The sequence below is a fragment of the Ostrinia nubilalis genome, chromosome 27, assembly GCF_963855985.1.
Source record: "Ostrinia nubilalis chromosome 27, ilOstNubi1.1, whole genome shotgun sequence".
Lineage (NCBI taxonomy): Eukaryota > Metazoa > Arthropoda > Insecta > Lepidoptera > Crambidae > Ostrinia > Ostrinia nubilalis.
Window position 1 is genome coordinate 1,071,791 of NC_087114.1, and position 20,605 is coordinate 1,092,395.

A 20,605-nucleotide genomic window follows, 5' to 3' on the forward strand; every position below is an offset into this window, starting at 1 on the left:
ACAGGAGATGCAGCGGTGGAAAGGAGAGGTGGGAACGTAACTTCTACCTCACTTTGTATAGAATTGAGGTACAGCTATTATACGAGTAGGTACTCAACCGCTGAGATAGTTAACAATAGTGACAATAAAATAACTGAAAGTCAGAAAGGTTCTGGTCATCATCCCTAGCTTTGTCCCTACCGTGACGAGTGGGAATTTTTCTAATATCTCAAGATGGACTGACTAAAGATAGCAGGAAGTCGCTGGGTGCAGGCCACTATCAACTGGGCGATGTGGAAATCATTGGAGGCGGTCATTGTTCAGCAGTGGACGTCCAGTAGCTAAAATGATGATGACGATGTTTCCTTACAGTATCCAATTCAATAGGCAGAAACTAAACGTAAACGAAGTGTCGCCTCTGTAATGGTATCATTATCTATAACTCATAATATTTCGTGCGCTGTTGGATGACAGTTTTAAACTAGAGATGGGTCATTTTTTTATCGAATTAGAAAATACCAGTTAACGATTCTCAAGGCGATTATCGATTACATTAGATTTTAATCGGGAAGAAAAAATATTAACGGCTTAAGCATCAGTATGAAGCCCATACGCACTTGTAGCACAAGTAACACGATTAGCCACAGTCCCCTCAGTTGTGAATACGGAATCGCCAGTTGTAATTTTAAAATCGCATCACAGAGTGAAGTAACTAACACCAAAAAACGGCAGAGCGAAGTGATTTCGAATGTTTCAACTGCCACGTTTTGTCACTTGTCTTAGTCTAAGGGAGGGGCGCTTAGATTACCTACATTACAGGAAACGCACAATATAATAAAAGAAAATAATGTAAGTAGCTGAACATTTTTGCTATTGAGCACCATGTAAAATTATAAATAAAACAATTTAGTCGATTTGTTTATTTTCACAATCGATTCATAATGTCTATGATGAGGCGACCGCAGGAACGTCACTATTCGCGCAATCCTAGCAATGAAGTACGACAATATATTATGATAAACCAAATGCGACGAATAATTAACGAGAAAATTGATACGAAAAATTTGATGTCCACCATTTTTTTGATGGCCACCATTTCTTTTAACAAGTTAGAAAGTTGACACTGACACAGATAATACATACCATACAGATATTTTTTAAGTCTGTTTTTTATGGCATGCACACTAGTGCATTTGCCAATGCCAATACTTTCCTAAAATCTAAAAGTATTGATAGTAGCGCCCTGCTGTAAATGTCATAAGGTTGTCCAACGTGGCAATAATAGGGATGTTGACTGGGTGGGTAATGAAATCGAAATTCTATTCAGTCCGTCAGACAGATAATAAAAATATTTTGGAGACATTTTTTTTTCATAATCTAATAATTACAGTATTGTATTGAGTTGAAATGTCGCGTGACGTCACTTTTGAGTAAAAAATCTACTCAAGCGTGGCGTAACGCGCCATTTAACCTCGATGAAGGACTGTTATTATTTAATTATGAAAGAAAATAAAAAATATGAGTTTAATATTTCTAATATCTGTCTGACGGACAAATAATTGAAATTTTGTCATTTAGACTATTGGAACTATTATTCGTGACATCGTATTCGTCTTCTTCTTCTAATTTTATTGTCTTTTCTCCTTCGTCTTCTATTCTTATTCTTTTTCCCATGGTTCTTCTCATTATTATTATTATCTTCTTCTGTCTTCATTTCTTGTTTTTTTTTTGTCTTATTTCTTCTTCTTTTATCTTCTGTATATTATTATTTTCTTTTTTCTTCGTTTTCTTTTATTTTTTCTTGTTTCTTCTTCTTGATATAATATCTTTATGATAAGAAGAAAGATAAGAAGAATAAAAATAGTAAAAACAAGATGAAATACAGACAGAATAAATGAATGAAGAATAAGACAAAAAAAGGATAAAAAGAAATAAAATATGAGAAGATGAAAGAAAAATAATAATAAGAAGAAATAAGACGAAAAAAAAAACAAAGAAAATTAATTTTATTATGTATCCAACTTATAACGTATTACTTCATTCAGAGCTTCCTCGTTGTGGATAAAAAAATACTAGAAAACGATTCTAAGAACTCCACTTGCATTTTAGTCGGCCGCTTGGTGTAGTGTTTCGAAACGGACTACTATTCCGGAGGTTGCGGGTTCGATTATCGCACATTACGAACAAATTGTATGCATGAACATATATTTTGTTTGTATTGGACTGGGTGTTTTCTATGTATATGTATGATTTAAAAAGAAAAGCATTTAATATGTTTATATCCGTTGTCTAGTACCTATAGTACAAGCTTAGCTTAGTTTGGGACTAGAAGCGCAGTCTAAAATGTCCAAGGATATTATTTATTATTTCTTATTCTTCAACAGATAATCAAGAGAAAGAGGTATTTATTATAAATTGCTCTTCCAGCATTTCAATTTTATTATTCAATCTTGCTTGATGATTAATAATGATTTTGCTTGATGAAATCTTATCAAGTTTCTTTACATGGTTACAACATTTTCACCATTCCTTTGCACCAATTTGTGAGATTCACCTGTAGGTAAACCTCAATAAAGCAGCTATTAAGAAAGAAAAATACTTAAAAATAAACATAACCCTCTTTCTGACGCAGTCGGGTAATAAACTAAATGTAATCTTAACATTTCAGTCCGACTTACCTGTCAACTCAACGACGTGCTTTAAAATCAAAGATTGAGTTTAAATTACGCCATATTTTACAATACACATTGAAAACAATATAACTCGCTTGAGTTTTTTTTTTGTATTTTCATAAAAATAACAAATAATCATGAAGATTCACAAAATTTCTGCAGTGGTTGACAAATCTCGTAATTTGTTTTGACCTTGCTACATATATAGTGATCTGTGGTTTTGACAGGTGACAATAAAGCCATAGACAATTTCCTTATGAAAGCCACACTTTTCCAATATTTTTGTTTGCCATGAGATTCTGGTAGACCTATACAGGAGAGCACTTGGCACTACTATAAATCAATACTTTTAAAGGCTAAATGACAAATTTTCAATTATTTGTCCGTCAGACAGATATTAGAAAATATTAAACTCATATTTTTTATTTTCTTTCATAATTAAATAATAACAGTCCTACATCGAGTTGAATTGGCGCGTTACGTCACGCTTGAGTAGATTTTTTACTCAAAAGTGACGTCACGCGACATTTCAACTCAATACAATACTGTATAGGTGTACCAGAATCTCATGGCAAATAAAAATATTGGAAAAGTGTGTTTTTCATATGGCAATTGTCTATGGCTTTATAGTCACCTGTCAAAGTAAATCAAGAGATCTGTCAGCCGCTGCAGAAATTTTGTAATCTCTTCATGCCTATTTGTTATTTTTGTGAAAAAGTCGAAAAACCTCAAGCAAATCATATTGTTTTCAATGTGTATTGTAAAATAACCCATAATTCAAAGTCAATCTTTGATTTTAAAGCGCGTCGTTGAGTTGACAGTAAGTTGGAGTGAAATGTTTTGATATTTTAATAATGTTACAGAAAATTGTATGAGTAGTGAATTTTCGAAAAAAATTCGAAAATCTTTTAATGCAGCTCTCTTTTCTTTTCAAAAATAAATGAATTTCCTATACAGTATTAAGAGTACTTTCCCTCCAGGTGGCATTACAAAATTCCACTCTGTATAAATACCTCTTTAACTTGACCATCTATTGTAGAAGAATCAAGAATTGCAAGTGGAGTTCCTAGAAAACGTCTAGTTCTGAATGAAGTGATAAGTTATAAGTATGATACATAATAAAATTATTTACTGTAACATACGGTTTACTTATTTTTTAAGACATTGTTTATATGTTAAAAACCCGATGTATAACAACATTCTTCATACACAATCTAAAATGTATAGGTAGGCATTCGTACTTCATGTTCATTAATATTAGTCATAAATAAAAAATTAAACAGTATCAAGATCGTTTAATCCAATTTCCCCAGTATTGCACTCAACAAAGTTTATTTTCCCCATTTGCCATGAGATTCTGGTACACCTATAATAAATTATTAGATTATGAAAAAAAAATGTCTCCAAAATATTTTTATTATCTGTCTGACGGACTGAATAGAATTTCGATTTCATTACCCACCTAGTCAACATCCCTATTATTGCCACGTTGGACAACCTTATGACATTTACAGCAGGGCGCTACTATCAATACTTTTAGATTTTAGGAAAGTATTGGCATTGGCAAATGCACAAGTGTGCATGCCATAAAAAACAGACTTAAAAAATATCTGTATGGTATGTATTATCTGTGTCAGGGTCAACTTTCTAACTTGTTAAAAGAAATGGTGGCCATCAAAAAAATGGTGGACATCAAATTTTTCGTATCAATTTTCTCGTTAATTATTCGTCGCATTTGGTTTATCATAATATATTTGTGAGGTACATTTGAGGTACTAAATAATGGTAAATATAAGAAAACCATAACTTACCTGTTTCGTCCAATTTCAGCATACACCCGCCAACCTGATATCAGGTTGGCGGCTCATTTTGTAATTTAAATTGTTCCCGTATTAGGGAAGTACAAAATTAATAACTAAAGGTACATAAAGGTACACCTCAGGTATTAAAAATTCATATTTATATTATTCATTTCTGTGACCATACACCCGCCATTCTGACGTTCACGATATTTTATCGCCATAAATTATGAAACTTCATAATTCAGTGACAGCTGTCAGTCATGGATTTGACTGACAGCTGTCCGTCAAATTCCCGCCCCGCACCCCGCACTGCACATATTTTGTTCGCGATGTCTGTTCTATTATTACTTCAATGGTGCATTATGAAAATATATGAATGGATTACTATACTATTGTAACAGGGAGTAGAATAAGTTACAATCTGAAACTTGTGTTGATGAGTGAGATATTAAAGAATTAAATGTGCATGTGGATTGAGTGATCCTTGCTTCAATCTTAACAAAAATCGAGGAAGTTTTACTTAAAATATGTTAAAACATTGCGATGAAGTTTAAAAATTTGTTAAACCTAAGATAAAAATGTTATGGCCAATAAATAGGAGCACTCATACCGCACGCTTTAAGAAAACGTCAACATGTTTATTTCAGAAAATAAAGCCTTTCCACTTCTTTTTATAGTATTGAAAAATTGTTAAGAATATGTTAAAACTATTAACAAATTCAGAAATTCCTTGCACGTCCCGTTCCAAAGTTATGACGATTATTTAGGATCACTCACACCGCACACAGGCCGTATGAGTGCTCTTCAAAATAATGACTTTTTATTAATAAATACGTTTTATTTCTGTTGGGAAATGTGTGCAAACTGACGAGCGAATTTGTTAAAGAATAAGTGTGACAAAACTTAAAAGCTGAAGGAAGAAATTAACCTTTATTCTTTCCTCCAATATGCCGTGTGAGTGATCCTTACTTTTACCTCTATCTGCTCATATGTAGTTCGTAGGCAGACTGAGATAGTATCTAAAATTGTTAATTGTTTTTAACAATTATTTGGCATATATTTTGCTTTTATTAAGGTCATAATTTAAGAAATATCAGGCTTAGATGATTCCTAAAGGAAAATGGTGATTAGGGTACGTATGATTTTTTATTTTGAGAGACTGTTTCGATTCATCAGAAGTTTACATGTGAGATTTAATAATATTATTTTATCGTATTTTATAGTCCAACCAAAAAAAAACAGTTTTGTTGAGAAATTTGTAATTTATTTAAATAAAACCGTGAGTATCTTTCTCAATTCATATTACAAGTCAAATTTGAATTCAATCCTATAAACAATTGTAATGTTTCTTTATTTCTATCATTCAAGATGTAGGGGTAAACCACTAAAACTCGCGCTACTGCCGACCGCGGCGACGGACGCCCCCCGCGAGTTTTAGCGGAGGCCCCTAAACCTACTACATATTAGATTGCATTGGTTTTGCATTGTCACGTCTGACGAATCGGAACAGTCTCACAAAATAAAAAATCATATGTACCCTAATCAACATTTTCCTTTAGGAATCATCTAAGCCTGATATTTCTTAAATTATCACCTTAATAAAAGCAAAATATATGCCAAATAATTGTTAAAAACAATTAACAATTTTAGATACTATCTCAGTCTGCCTACGAACTACATATGAGCAGATAGAAGTAAAAGTAAGGATCACTCACACGGCATATTGGAGGAAAGAATAAAGGTTAATTTATTCCTTCAGTTTTAAGTTTTGTCACACTTATTCTTTAACAAATTCGCTCGTCAGTTTGCACACATTTCCCAACAGAAATAAAACGTATTTATTAATAAAAAGTCATTATTTTGAAGAGCACTCATACGGCCCGTGTGCGGTGTGAGTGATCCTAAATAATCGTCATAACTTTGGAACGGGACGTGCAAGGAATTTCTGAATTTGTTAACCCTTATTCAAATGCGAGCTGGTATGCATTTTTTTTACAAAGTTGAAGTGGATTTTGGGTAATTGTGGGTCACTTATTTCATATTTTTGATCAAAATTTATAAAAAAATAGGGGAAGGGGTAGTTTTTTGGGTGGTAAATAATTTACCATTATCCATTCATGACTAGCAATTATTAAATGTTGGTGGTAAAATAGTTACCATTGTCCGTCTTGGTTTGTTTTTGGTCCTTGACTAGTGACTTCCTCTTGGTTCTACCTATATTTTATGAAATATTTTGGGAGTTAAATAAATTTATTGTTTTTATAAAAACATAATTTATTAATATTAGTTATTATGCTTACAATTATTATGCTTACCTTGAGTCTGAAACTAACAATTCACTAATTACGTAACGTCAAAACGTTACGTAAAATAGTTATCAAAAAAACTTAAAATTTCTCCAAATATTTATTTAGTTTTATTTGTGCACATACAAAAAACAACAGTTTTTTTTACATATCATCAAACTTTTGTCAAGACGGGATCGGACAGTGGTAAACTATTTACCACTTCTTTAAAATGTCTAAATTATATGAATAAATCAATTGCAGACGCTGCCTATAAGTGAGATTATACAATAAATGTTATAGTTTAGGAATTTGAATAGAAAAAACACTTATCAGAATTTTCGTTGAACAAAGTTTCAAAAATACCAAAAAAGCGCGCTAAGAACTTGAAATTTTTCACACCAAAACCGTTTGGTTGACTTTGACATTACCTGACAGTGACAAATGACGTTGAAAAGTTGTAAGATGGCATAGATAAGTAAAAAAATATATTTAAAAATGTAAATAAGTGACCACGATATCTTTAAGTATTACCATATCGAATATTAGGATCCTTTTTTAAAAGTAAACGAAGTGGTAATATATCTACCTTTGTTTGAATAAGGGTTAATAGTTTTAACATATTCTTAACAATTTTTCAATACTATAAAAAGAAGTGGAAAGGCTTTATTTTCTGAAATAAACATGTTGACGTTTTCTTAAAGCGTGCGGTATGAGTGCTCCTATTTATTGGCCATAACATTTTTATCTTAGGTTTAACAAATTTTTAAACTTCATCGCAATGTTTTAACATATTTTAAGTAAAACTTCCTCGATTTTTGTTAAGATTGAAGCAAGGATCACTCAATCCACATGCACATAAGAATTAAAACAATATTTTAACATAGATAACATTTATTTCAGTTCCCCAACAGTTCCCTTTATTTATTTTATCAGTAGTAAAAATAACTGGGCGGAAATCGATAAGCTGGCATGGGCATCCACATAGGTTCGAAATCATCACATTCATTGCAGAACTCTGGTCGACGCAGCACACACCGAGGTCTGCCCCTCATTTTCTTCCTGATTCTACCATAAATGCACTTGCAATCTTCTTCATCATCAGATCCTGTTTTTCGTCTCTTTCTTTCTCTGTTCGCTTCAGCACGCGCTTCTCTTTCGCCTTGATTCGTTGGCATGTCTTCTCTATCACCTGTTGGCTGCTCTGTACTCGTTGGAGTTTTAGCTTTTGGAAGAGTTATTTTTGGATTATTGCTGGCACCTTGACGGGAGGATGTCAAAACCACGCCACCCCCAAATCCTTGGTACTCAACCGGAGTGACACCTAGACTTTGGATGGTACCATCATTTTGTACACTCGATCCTTGTCCTATTCCTCTAAAGGGGACTTCTGGGACGTGAAGTTGGTTTGACACTGGAATTTTTTGAGACATTGCTGGATTCGCTACTGTAGCTGCCATTTGGTTAGGATTTTGACCACATTGACATGGACCTGTATTCGATTGACTATCTTTAGAACAATAACAAGTATCTTTGCCTGCTGGTGGGGCTTTCCTGGCCCCTTCATTCATCTTTAATCTCTCTACAAATGCCTCAATCTTCTTTGGATCGACTTCTTTTTCAATCTTCTTCAAGCACCTACTAATTTCTTTCTTCATTTTCGCATCGTTGGTGCAGTTGTGGCCAGTTTTCTCAATTTCGTTCAGTCGTTTCGCCAAGCTTTGTTTCATGTTGTTTCTTAACGTCATTTTTTCTTCATCCTCATCAGGGAACGCTAGTTCATCAAAGAACTGCTTGACTTCGTTTTTCATTCTAACTTCTTCAACTTCATCTTTTACTGCTCTTTCACTTGGGATCGAAACTTTAGATAGTTCACATAATAACTGATTTTGTCTTATCAAGGTATCAACTGGAGGACCTTCAGGTTTCTCGTTTATATCCACTAAGTATTTCGTCACAGCATCTCGTATTTTTGCTTTGTAAATTTGCTTGCCTACTTCATCATCACGATTGTAGTGAAACTGGACGAAATTGTCTACAATATCGTCTCTCAGTTCATTAAACATCTTAATCACATCAGCCGTGGTATTCAGCGGCTCTTCTAAAATAGTATTGACTGTACTTTTCAATTCTTGAACGTATTCGTGACGTGCTCTCTCTTCTCTCATCAGAGGCTTTACAGCATCAATTGCTGCTACAAGCTCTGTCTTTTTAGAGTCTTTCGTAGGTTTAAAATCGCAACAAATGGGTACTTTAGACATTAACACCTCCAATTCTTGGTCAAGTAAATAGTTGTAGAGTAAATCATCAGAAAACGTCTGTGGATTGCTGTTGAGTTCACAAATTTTTATAATGATCTTTGTAAGCAGATCTTCTCTGATGATTTTATTTGTTTGCTGATCTTGAGGAGTGCCAGCATACAGAGGTAGACTTTCACACCAATATTCAACTATTTCTAGAATAATGTCAGCAGGTTTCTTTCTTGGGACTGGTGATCCTTGGCAGCAGGCTGGAGGTGCTTGTGGACTGACCCACGGCTGACTTGCACTACTAGGGCCCGCCACCTGACTCGTACCAAGAATCCCTTTTGACTTCGAAGCTTTCTTCTGAACTTTTCCCTTTTTACTATCTTTACTATTCAATGGAGGCGCAGGGACACACTTTCTTTCTTCTTTTGATGTTTTTAATCTATTCTGTAGATCATCGGCCAGTTTATCTATTTCTCCCTCTTGACCTGGCAGCAATGGAAACTTCACAACCCATTTAGTGATTTCTTTGTGCATTTTCTCGTCAGGCTTCTGTTCATTCTTTTCTATCTCACGCAGTCTTTTAGCTAACATAGATAATATCTTATCCCATTCCAAAAGCTCACCCACACCAGACGCTTCTCTGAGTTTTAGCGTTCCAAACCAATCATCTATTTCACATCTCGTTTTAACCTCTTCTACTTCTGCAGAAGTAGAATTTTCATTAGGTGTAGGTACTTTATAAAGAGCACTATACAGTTCACTGTATATTTGTTCTTTAGTCAAAGGCACAGCATTTCTTTTTAAGGCATCTTGAAAGTACTTATCAATTTCTTTCTTTATTAAATTCTCGTATTTCACTTTGACAGCATCGTTACCATGGTCAAAATTTTCCAAAATAAACATGTCAGCTAAGCGATTCTTATAAATCTCAAATCCTGGATCATGAAATTGCCTGTTGTAGACAGGACTTGGTATGGATGCTTCAATAGTGTTTTCTAGTTGATGTTTGTAGTTATCTCCGGCTGTACATTCTTTGATGACACTTTTAGCTTCCATTACCTTATCGACTAAATCATTCTTAAGGCTTTCCTTCTTTTTCTGAATATCAGGACTTTGAAGGTTATTCAGTTGAGCGTTCACTTCATCTGTAAACAGTTCTTGATAAAGCAAATCATCGTTCATGATTTGGGGATCTACACTAAGTTCTCCCGCTTTTTGGTACAATTTTCTGGCAATATTATCTTTCATAGTCCTCTCAGCGTCTTTATTTTCAGCGCGCACTGGTAGTTTATTTGCCCAGTTTTCTATAGCTTCTACTATAATTTGACCTGATCGTCCTGCTTTCCCACCAGAACTGCAGCAAGATGGTCTGCAACTCTTGGAACTTTTAGACTTATTTTTCGTTTTTGATTTACTTTTCTTTGGAGAGCTAGTAGATTCATTTGATGGTTGTATACTTTCTTCTGGACCTTTATTGACTCTTTCTATTCTCTTTTGCAGTTGTTGAATGACTATCGGATATACTACTTCTTTATTTCGATCAAGTGGAAGTTGCTGAATCCATCTAGTTATAAATTCATCCATATCAGAGTCCGGTGGTGTGTCACTCGGATTAACTATCTTATTTCTTTCTCTTTCTGCAAACTTCTCTGCTAGTTCACTTATCATTTTGACTCTCTGATCGCTGGATTCTTGACTTGTAATAGGCAGTAAAGGTAAATTATTAATCCAGTCTGAAATCTCTTTAGCATAATCAAGTTCCAATCCGAATAGCCTAACTGATTCATCTTCAGGAATAGGTACAGTAATAAGTTTGTTGTACACTTGAGTTTTGCATAGCGTAGACGGGTCAGCGGTGTCTGTTGCCAGCTTTTTAACTTCTTTCAACAAGCGTGCTGACCAGGCATCTAATTTTACTTGATCATCAGCAATATCACCAGCGTTATTACGAATGTAATGATCTATGAAGTCACTGATATTCTGCTCTTGTATGCCAGTGTTATTAATTGAAGCTGCGGTTTTATTGGCATTTGTACAGCAAGGCATAGGCGTCCTACTTGCTGCTATCTTCCCAACAAGCTCGTCAATCATAAGCATGACGTTTCCAGTGTGCTCAGGTAAAATAGGCAATTCGTTTATTGATTGACTTATTATTGAAGCCAAATACATATTGTAATCCATGGCCGATGGAGACTTTCGTCTACTTTCATCAACATCGTACACATTTTTAGCCAAATCATTCACGAATTCTATACGTTTCTTATTGTTAGGTGTATTATAAGAACCCTCAATGGGTATATTCCTTAGCCAGTCTGATATATCTTTTATGTATTGCAACTCCTTGCCAAGCCTTTCAGGTGAGAATTCGTCGTGTTGTTGGGATTTAGAAAAGTTGTCGTACACTTCTTTTCTAGTTGGAGGACTTAGTTTCCTGAATTCTGTTTTCAACAATTCGCCAAATGCTCCTCGAGCCATAGAGTCGTCAACGTTATAGTTTCTTTCCATGAATTTTCCTATAAACTCCATCAGAGTTCTGTCTGTATCAGGGGCAACAGTAGCAGCATTTTTGGAATCATTTGCTCCTCCACATTTATTACAAGGATTAGCGTTTTCTACTATAACTTCATTTCTCTGCTGAATCTTTTTCTGAACTTTTCCAGCAAGCGTCGCATCTTGAGGTAGCTTCACAATCCTTTCTTTCAAATTCTCTGCAAGCTTCTCAATGTCTTGATTGGGTGATTTCACCATCTTCTTCAACCATTTTGACACCTCATCAGTTAATTCACGATCCGGTTTCTTGGTGTTTAAGCATTTTTTAACAGCATCAGCTAGTTCATGTACCATTTTATTTTGTTTGTCTTTATCCACAGTTTTATACATGTCCGAGGGTAGTTCACCCATGAAAATTGAAATTTCATCTTCTAGTACATCGATTCCTTTAGGCACAAAATATTCCTTCCAAGCAAGATCGCCCTCCATATGCTTTATGTTTGACATAGCCTGTCTGTTACCATGTTGAGGTTTCGTAAGAACGGGTACAGGAATTTCTTGCAATTTTTTCATTAATTGCTCTACTTCAGGAGTTGCAGCAAGAACTTCTTCATCTTCATAGATATTAAATTTTAAAAGCCACTTAAATATAAAGAAATTCATATATTTATCTCTATCATACCCGGACTGTGGTGCTAGCTGTTCTAATTTCACTTGATCCATGATGTCTCCAGCTAAATCTTGTATTATTGTGTCTTTGAATTCTTTTTCTTCAGGTGCATCGAACTTTTTGGGCAACACTTCCATCCAAGCCCTTATAAGACAGGAAACCTTGCTCATATAACTTATTTCTTCAGCATTCAGTTTAGAAACTTCTGCTTTTTTCTTAGGTGTTGATGTTACTGGATATTTAGACGGTCCTGATATTTCGTGTTCGGATGTGAAGACGGACATAGTTCCCGAATGACAAGATCGCTCCAGATTTCTATTACAATCAGCGTTTTTTATGATGTCTTCGGTTAACATATCTCTAACATTTTCTATAGTAACTTCTGAGGCTTGCGCCTCGGAGATTTCAAGTGAGTTTCGTAAAATATTGCTCATTTCATCGTCATCTTTTTTGCCACTTATAGATTCTATACAGTCTATAATAATGTCAGTTATTTCTTCTTTTATTTCATTTTGCTGGCCAACAGTAACGCCCTTTAAGCAGTTGCTTAAACCTTCTAATATCGATTGTTTCAAACTTGACTTACTGCATACAGTTAAGCGATACATACTTCGTTCTCTTGGAAACTTACAGGAACTAAAACTCTTACATTTCGATTGAATCAACAATAGTCTATTAGCCAAGTCTTCTGCAATACGATTAAGATAAATCTTTTTATTTTTCGGGAAGTGGAGAACATTCGGCAGGTCATTTAAAGTGTCTATAATAAGCCCTTTCAAAATAAGCTTGTAGTTTTTCGTGCCAGATGGTTTATCAAGCAATGGCATAAGACGTTTGGTGAAAATATCCGTCGCATCTATTATGTTCACTGTTCTTCCAATTTCATCGCTCTCTTTGAATTTTATCTGCATAAGCCAATCTAATACTTCACTTTCTACCATTTTCTCTTTATCATCACAGCCAAGTCGATGCAGACTACTACCGTTAACGACATCATCATCTGTGTTAACCGTGTCGTCAACTAACGTAGCTACTTGAGTTTCATTATTAGTCTTTGTACGAAGTCCATTTATTTTCTTTAGTAGATTGTTCTTAATACCTTCCTTTAACAGATCTTGATCACGTTTCGCTCCTGGATACCACATGGGAAGAGCGTTCAAAAAGTTTTCAATCTCAAACTTGACTTTTCTTTCATAATCTTTAGAATCAGAATCATTTGATAGTTCAAATAATTTGTCAATGAATTCATTGACCATGTTTCTTCTAAGATTTTTCAAAGAGGCTGTTATATTCGGATAAATTGGTATATCCTCGAACCATTTCAGTATTTCTTCGTGCAAATCGTCTCTCACTAAACTATTTTTGGAAGTGGTAGTTGTTTCATTTTGTACATGAATAGGTTTAAAAGTATCACTAAATTGGGTTTGTTCGTCAGATCTGAACAAGTTTGTCTCAAAGCTTCTACTGCCTTGTGCTGTGTGAGTAAAATCAACGAATTTGGGAGGAGTTTGTATGGAATGGCTTTCAGTAAATCTTGAGTTACGTTTTAAGATTGATGCGGCTGGAGAAATTGCGACCTGCGGAAAAAAAGAATTATTTTAATTGCCAAACTTAAGAGGCAGTGGACAGGGCACAACTCTAGAACTGATGGCCGCGCTGTGGTAGAAAAGTTTTCGAGTGGCGACCATAGACTGGAAAATGCAATGTTGGTAGGCCTTCCACTCGGTGCACCGACGATCTGGTAAAGGTAGCGAGAAGCATCTGGATGCGGGCAGCGCAGGACCAGTCATTGTGGAAATTCTTGAGGGAGGCCTTTGTCCAGCAGTTGATGTTCTTTGGCTAAAATGAGGTAGGTAATGCAAGTTTAGCTCAAAGCAATAAGCAGTCGTCAAAAAAAAGTATTTGTTCTAACTCCAGAAATATGTTTTATGCAGCAAACCACTCCTACTCACAGATCTGGTAACTCCTCCTGGTTCTGTTGAAAGAACTCGATGTATGCTCGGTTTGGAGGCTGAAAAAAACATGAGAAAACTTTGTCTGTCTCATTTTAATAAAAACTAACCGACTATTTTAGCAACTTAAGAATGAAAACAATATTTTGATAACTTACCAACTGCAATAGCCGATGGTATATTCTGAAATCAAAAATATATTATTTGTTTTTACTATGAAATGGAGAGGGCTATGCTCGGTGTTTCTTTACGAGATCGAATAAAAAATGAGGAGATCCGTAAACGAACCAAAGTCGCTGACATAGTTCGACGGATTAGCAAGCTGGAGTGGTAATGGGCAGGGCACATAGTTCGCAGAACCGACGGCCGATGGGGCAACAAGGTTTTGGAATGGAGATTGGAGGCCTCGTACCGGAAAGCGCAGTGTAAGACATCCACCCACAAGGTGGACCGACGGCCTAATAAAGGCGCTGGATGCAAGCCGCCACTAACCGGCCATTGTGGAAATCATTGGGGGAGTCCTATTTTCAGCAGTGGACGTCCTGTGACTGAAAATGATGATGATGAATGAAAACGTTTAAGATGGTTTGCGTCAACCATAGTGATCAATGGACGATGCCAGTGATCTTAGTCAACTTTAATATGCTGCTGGACTAGGTGGACCGACGATCTGGTGAAGGTCGCGGGAGGTGCCTAGATGCGAGCGGCGCAGGATCGGTCTTCGTGGCAATCCTTGGGGGAGGCCTTTGTCCAGCAGTGGGCGTCTTTCGGCTGAAACGAACGAATATGCTGCTGATCTAGCAATGGTATTTGAAGACTTACAGTCTGGCTCTGGCGGTCGTGTCTGCTGCCAGACTCTGCGCAGGAGTGGTGTTCCTGCTGGTGCTGATCCAGTCGCTCCTTGATCATCGGGCAGTGCTGCTGGTTGCACGACTGCGGGATATTACGTTCATTTAGTTACTTTAATATAAAAGACAAGAAAGGCTGAGAGGTCTTTACGCAACGACTGGTCCTGCTCTGCCTGGATTTAGGTTGCTGAGATTTTTACTAGATCGTCGGTCCACCGACTATTGGGAGTAACGTAGAAACCCTTAACGCAGCAGATAGTTGTCGACGCTCTTTGTTTCATAATGCTTCTTCATAATTAATGTATTACTAAGGATTTTGATGAAAATTTATCTCAAAAAATACAATTTGTATAATTGAATCGCCATTTTCGTCAAGTTATCCTCATTTTGCAAATTAGAAACACCGAAAGTGACTCCGGCTGTAGCAATACAGTCAAAATGTCAGGCTATAGATAGTAATAGTACCTACTTACTCATGTACCTAAGTGACGCGTTTGAGACCCGTTGCTCCTAGTTAGTTTTATTGCGAAAGTTTAAGATATTTTAGCATCCAACTTACATAAGAAGACTTGATCTTATCCTTGAAACTCCTGATGCTCTCAAGGTATCTGATCTCTATATTCTTTCCTTTCTTCTTTTCCTTCTTCTTGGTCCTGGACGAGAGGTCTTCTATGCTGATGTAGGTGGCGTTGATGGCTATGTCGTCGTTGTTTAAGGCATTGGTCTGGATTCGGATGGGGATATAGATCTTTTTAGTCTTTGGGGGTGGGGATTGTCTGTCTGTGGTACCTGTGATAACGTTTATCAGTGGCTGTAATACACTTGAGAGGAGGAAACAAATAAGGGCTGATGATGATGATGAATAGATCCCCGAGGTCCAGTAAAACCTATCTTAGACCTAGGTTAGATTCTCAATAGGAGTAAAATTGGTTTAATTCACCACCATCTTACCAATGTCTATCAACATAACAGCATTGTTGTTTCGGCAGTTGGAGGTAAGAAAGCTACCTAGTTCCTCTGTGGTTGAGGTTTCCGGATGAAGCTTGCTTCCACTTGATGCCTGATCACCACTGACCATCAAGAGTGTAGTTTCCAAAAAATGGGACAGGGTAAGATCGTGATTCCTGATACAGTGGAACTTTGGCATTTACCATAGTAGTAGCTAGACTCTTATTTGAATGTACTTTACACAAGTACTTTAATTATCTAAGTTTGTTCCTGTTCGTTCGTTTCAGCCAAATGACGTCCACTGCTGGACAAAGGCCTCCTCCAAGGTTTTCCACAATGTTCCTGTATCCTTTAAAAAAATAGCTAAGAAAGCACAACTCCATACCTTCCAAGGAAACAGTGGCGTCATCATTCTGACCCCCACCCGTCGCCATCGTTTCCCTGGGGTTCATCCCGCGCTAATGCAGCACCTGCGAATATGATAATGATAACGTCATCAATGACAAAGATTTTGCCAAACAGAGAGCTTCTGTTAGTATATTATTGTACATATTTAGATTAGCAACATTTGATTGTTTAAGTTCCTAATTCCTAGCGCTGCATTCTAATATATCTACTTAGAGTGCGGTTGTGTGCTTGTGGTAGCTTTTTTCCGGGATTCTTCTAATGGGAATTCTGATAAGACATCGATTGCTCGAAGATGAATGTCTAAACCCGGTTTCCACCAGGTAGAGCGGAGAAATGTTGGGCGAGCTGTGCGGAGCGGAAAATAGTGGAAATAATGAAGTCTGATTGGTTATTCAAATCACTTCTCCGCTCCGCTCTGTTCCGCCTTGCTGGAAACCTGGCCTAAGAACAAGAAGACCAAGTCTTGACAAGAATTAAGAATTGACATACCATCAGCTAGGCCTCTGGCCCAATTTTACTCTATTCCAAGAATTACATGGATCCCTTACGTCTGAAGTGTTGTGTTAAAATATGTATGAAAAATTTTTCACGAGGATATTTTTATCAGTTTACCATTTTTACTTGTGAATTTTATGTGACAGATCTGTCAGAATACGTCAATATGTCAACCGAAATAAACCAAAAAGAAGAAACGGTTATAAAAAGAAGAAGATTGAATATGGGTAGGTTTTATTTAATCCTTACAGGATTCAAATCCAAAGAAGTTTTGTCAGTCAAGAGTCAAGACTTTTGCTTCCAAGATTGCAGGATTCATCATCATCGTCATTGCAGCCACAGGACGTCGACTGCTGAACATAGGCCTCCCTCAATGATTTCCATAATGATCGATATTAATAGCGGCCTGCATTCAGTGCCTACCTGCTGGGTGTCATACTTGCTATCGAACGTCGAAGTATCTATTGTCTAGATATCGACAACTATGCATCAACGGGTCGCTACATCTACGGTACTCCATATTAAAAGTCATGAAATCAACGGGTCGCTACATCTACGGTACTCCATATTAAAAGTCATGAAATCAATCGGTTGTTTAATCAGTGTCATGACATCAAAAGTCGCGGTGGGTAAATAACGAACTTCTCAGGGTGGGTAAGTAAATTTTCCTACCAAATATTGAATAAAATAATTATTATTTACTACCACCTATTTAACTTGCATTCTTATTTAAAATTATTCATGGAAAACATTGGTTTTAGGCTTTACTTGCTAACATTATCAAGTAATGAGTGCCATTACTGTGACAGTACTAAATGTATGGAAGCTAGTAACATTGAATTTTCGGATATTATCCAGTCTGTAACCTATTACTAATATCGTTTGAAAGAGCTCGTGAAGCACTTTCAGGATCAGTAATCAGTTTTTCGGTATCTTGTGTAGTTTAGAAATAATCGAGTTAGATCACTTATCGTTTCCACCCTGTATAGGTACTTAATATTTGAAATGTATTACTAATTATTGCTATAAGAATTTTGACCGAATAAAACTTTCAATTCTATTAGAACTTTAGACATTTCTCTCACTTTAAGCGGCATTGGATTTTTTATCGGATTTTGAAACTGTTACAGATATATTAAAGACTAGCTTTCCGCCCGCAGCTTCGCCCGCGTGGAATTTTGTCTGTCACAGAAAAACTTTATCGCGCGCGTCCCTGTTTCAAAAACCGGGATAAAAACTATCCTATGTTCTTTCCCGGGACTCAAACTATCTCTATGCCAAATTTCATCAAAATCGGTTGCGAGGTTTAAGCGGGAAAGCGTAACAGACAGACAGACAGACAGAGTTACTTTCGCATTTATAATATTAGTTGGGATGATCCCATATTGCTGTCAACGGAACGGGGCAACAACGACTAGGCGCTGCGGAGACATTTGAGTACATACGCGTGCGTGTGTGTGACGAAGTCCTTGCGAGCAAATCCGTGGGTTGCGGGCGTACGTTAAAAAACCCATGCCAAAGCGGGAATACAAAATTAAATAGATACAGCAACATTCATTGTAATGTACCTACTAATTATTATGGAGTACTGTAGATGTAGCGACCCGTTGATGCATAGTTGTCGATATCTAGACAATAAATACATCGACGTTCGATAACAAAACATTCATTGTAACGTACTAATTAATATAGAGTACCGTAGATGCACGGTAATAATATCATACAGTATTGTAACTTCATATAAACAGACGAAACCCGAGCTTTCCTTCGAATTTCAAATATCGGGATGCGCTCGAGATGCAAAAGTCGGGGTTGTCGCGAATGTCGGTGGCCTAGTGTTGAAAATGACTAAAGTGATTGAATTTGACTGACCGTCATTAACGGTCAATTTGGTCAAAAACTAGTCAATAACTGTCAAAATAGTAATTTTCAGTCAGTATGATTTGAAATGAAGATTATAATTATTGTTTTATACAATTTTAGTCGTGGGCAAATGCTGGTTTTTTACCAGCTTTTGCCCACGACTTCGCCCGCCTAAAATTAAAGTGAAAGGTAATTATTATGATTAGTTTCAAAATTATTTTAGTAGTTTTTTAAAATTAAATCTACTACTAAACAACACACATTTTTATCCTATTCCATTCACAAAGTATTTTGTTTGTCTAATTGCATGCATGCAACATGCAATTTGCATGTTGTCATACCGTGACGTACCGCGCGGCTGTTGACATTTGTTTCAAAAATATGGCCGAGTTGTAATACTGTATAGATAGTATTACCACGGGAACCCGATGCCTATAAATCTTGAATCATTCCAAATCAATCTCAATAGATGGCGACATAAGTATCGAATTTCTGAAGACGTTTGTAAAAAGTCTCTAATGCTCAGTAAACTGTAATGAAAAAATGTTTTACACATTAATTTGTTCATTTAAACACAGTGAATGATTCAAATAAACAATATTTCTTCATATTCGCTGGGTGCGAAGTACTAGGTGGGGGAAACATAATCGATCGCAGCGCTCATGGTGGTCAAAAGTAGAAATAATGTAAGCTCTGTCATCGGATGTATCTGTCAATGGCAAAGCGATTCTACTTATTACATTTTAATATCATTAATTAATCGCATGAAAAGGGTCCTACTGGGAACTTAAATAAAAGAGTGGACTGTATTTCGATAAGGCTGGTTTAATAACCGTTTACAATTTGGAAATAACTAGACTATACAACGTGGTAGTACAAAAATGAGTCACAGTAGTTGTTGAGCACAGATGTTTGCCTTATGATGAGAGCGTGAATTATTGAACTCTGTCCTTTGTTCTTAATTCTTCTACATCTCGGACTTGACCAGCCAATACCAACAACTTTCCTTTAAATACGGTTTGTGGTTGGAATTTGATATTGTAACACTCACAAATCCGGTCTTCAAAACAAACTCATTTCGATCTGAAAACGATATTTAATTTATTACCAGCGATACAGGAACATTTAAATATATTTACTGTTATATGATTTTTGTCTTGTCCATGTTCATTCTGAGGCCCACTTGTTGAGAGGCTCTACTGAGGCCATCGAGCATTGTGCCTAGATCCTCCAAGGTCTCAGCCATGACTACGATATCGTCCGCGAATCGAAGGTGGGTGATGTACTCGCCGTTGATATTTATGCCAAATCCGTTCCAGTCCAGAAGCTTGAAGACATCTTCCAGGGCGGTGGTAAACAGTTTTGGAGATATGACGTCTCCCTGTCTTACCCCTCGCTGCAACTGGATAGGTTTCGAATCCCGATCCTGGAGGCGGACCGACATCCGTCGGTCCGTGTTGCACCCACTCCTCTGAAGGTTGGAGACTCTACACTCGAAGTTGTCGACAATTATGTATACCTGGGACAAACAGTCCAGTTAGGTAGGTCCAACTTCGAGAAAGAGGTCAATCGTCGAATCCAACTCGGATGGGCAGCGTTCGGGAAGCTTCGCCATATACTCATGTCCGAAATACCGCAGTGTCTCAAGACGAAAGTCTTCGAGCAGTGTGTGTTGCCAGTGTTGACATATGGATCCGAAACGTGGTCGCTTACTATGGGCCTCATAAGAAGGCTCAAGGTCACCCAAAGGGCGATGGAGCGGGCTATGCTCGGAGTTTCCCTGCGTGATCGAATCAGAAATGAGGAGATCCGTAGGAGAACCAAAGTAACCGACATAGCTCGCAGAATTGCTAAAATCAAGTGGCAGTGGGCGGGGCACATAGCTCGTAGAGACGATGGCCGTTGGGGCAGGAAAGTTCTCGAGTGGCGACCACGGGCTGGAAA

General features: G+C 36.7%; 1 protein-coding gene and 1 long non-coding RNA gene across 2 annotated transcripts; both read right to left on the minus strand.

The window, feature by feature from the left end:
- Positions 1 to 2,383: 2,383 nt before the first annotated feature.
- Positions 2,384 to 3,195, minus strand: LOC135084862 (uncharacterized). Its single transcript, XR_010259954.1, has 2 exons — positions 2,877 to 3,195; positions 2,384 to 2,843 (listed from the first exon to the last, which is right to left on the minus strand). It is a non-coding gene; the product is annotated as an uncharacterized LOC135084862 (long non-coding RNA).
- A 4,454-nt stretch (positions 3,196 to 7,649) lies between these two features.
- Positions 7,650 to 16,894, minus strand: LOC135084880 (uncharacterized). The gene is made up of 7 exons (XM_063979615.1): positions 16,793 to 16,894; positions 16,281 to 16,365; positions 15,507 to 15,736; positions 14,922 to 15,032; positions 14,258 to 14,282; positions 14,100 to 14,158; positions 7,650 to 13,724 (listed from the first exon to the last, which is right to left on the minus strand). Exons 2-7 carry the CDS (start codon positions 16,345 to 16,347, stop codon positions 7,671 to 7,673), a joined length of 6,546 nt encoding a protein of 2,181 aa, XP_063835685.1. The 5' UTR covers positions 16,348 to 16,365; positions 16,793 to 16,894; the 3' UTR covers positions 7,650 to 7,670.
- Positions 16,895 to 20,605: the final 3,711 nt, after the last annotated feature.

Bases quoted from the DNA above. Each gene is read 5' to 3' on its own strand.
- LOC135084880 (XM_063979615.1), bottom strand. From the start codon at position 16,347: ATGAACCCCAGGGAAACGATGGCGACGGGTGGGGGTCAGAATGATGAC. The intron at 15,737-16,280 runs GTATGGAGTTGT...ACGTTATCACAG, and splicing joins CGCCACTGTTTCCTTGGAAG to GTACCACAGACAGACAATCC. The intron at 14,283-14,921 runs GTAAGTCTTCAA...TTTTGATTTCAG, and splicing joins ACGACCGCCAGAGCCAGACT to AATATACCATCGGCTATTGC.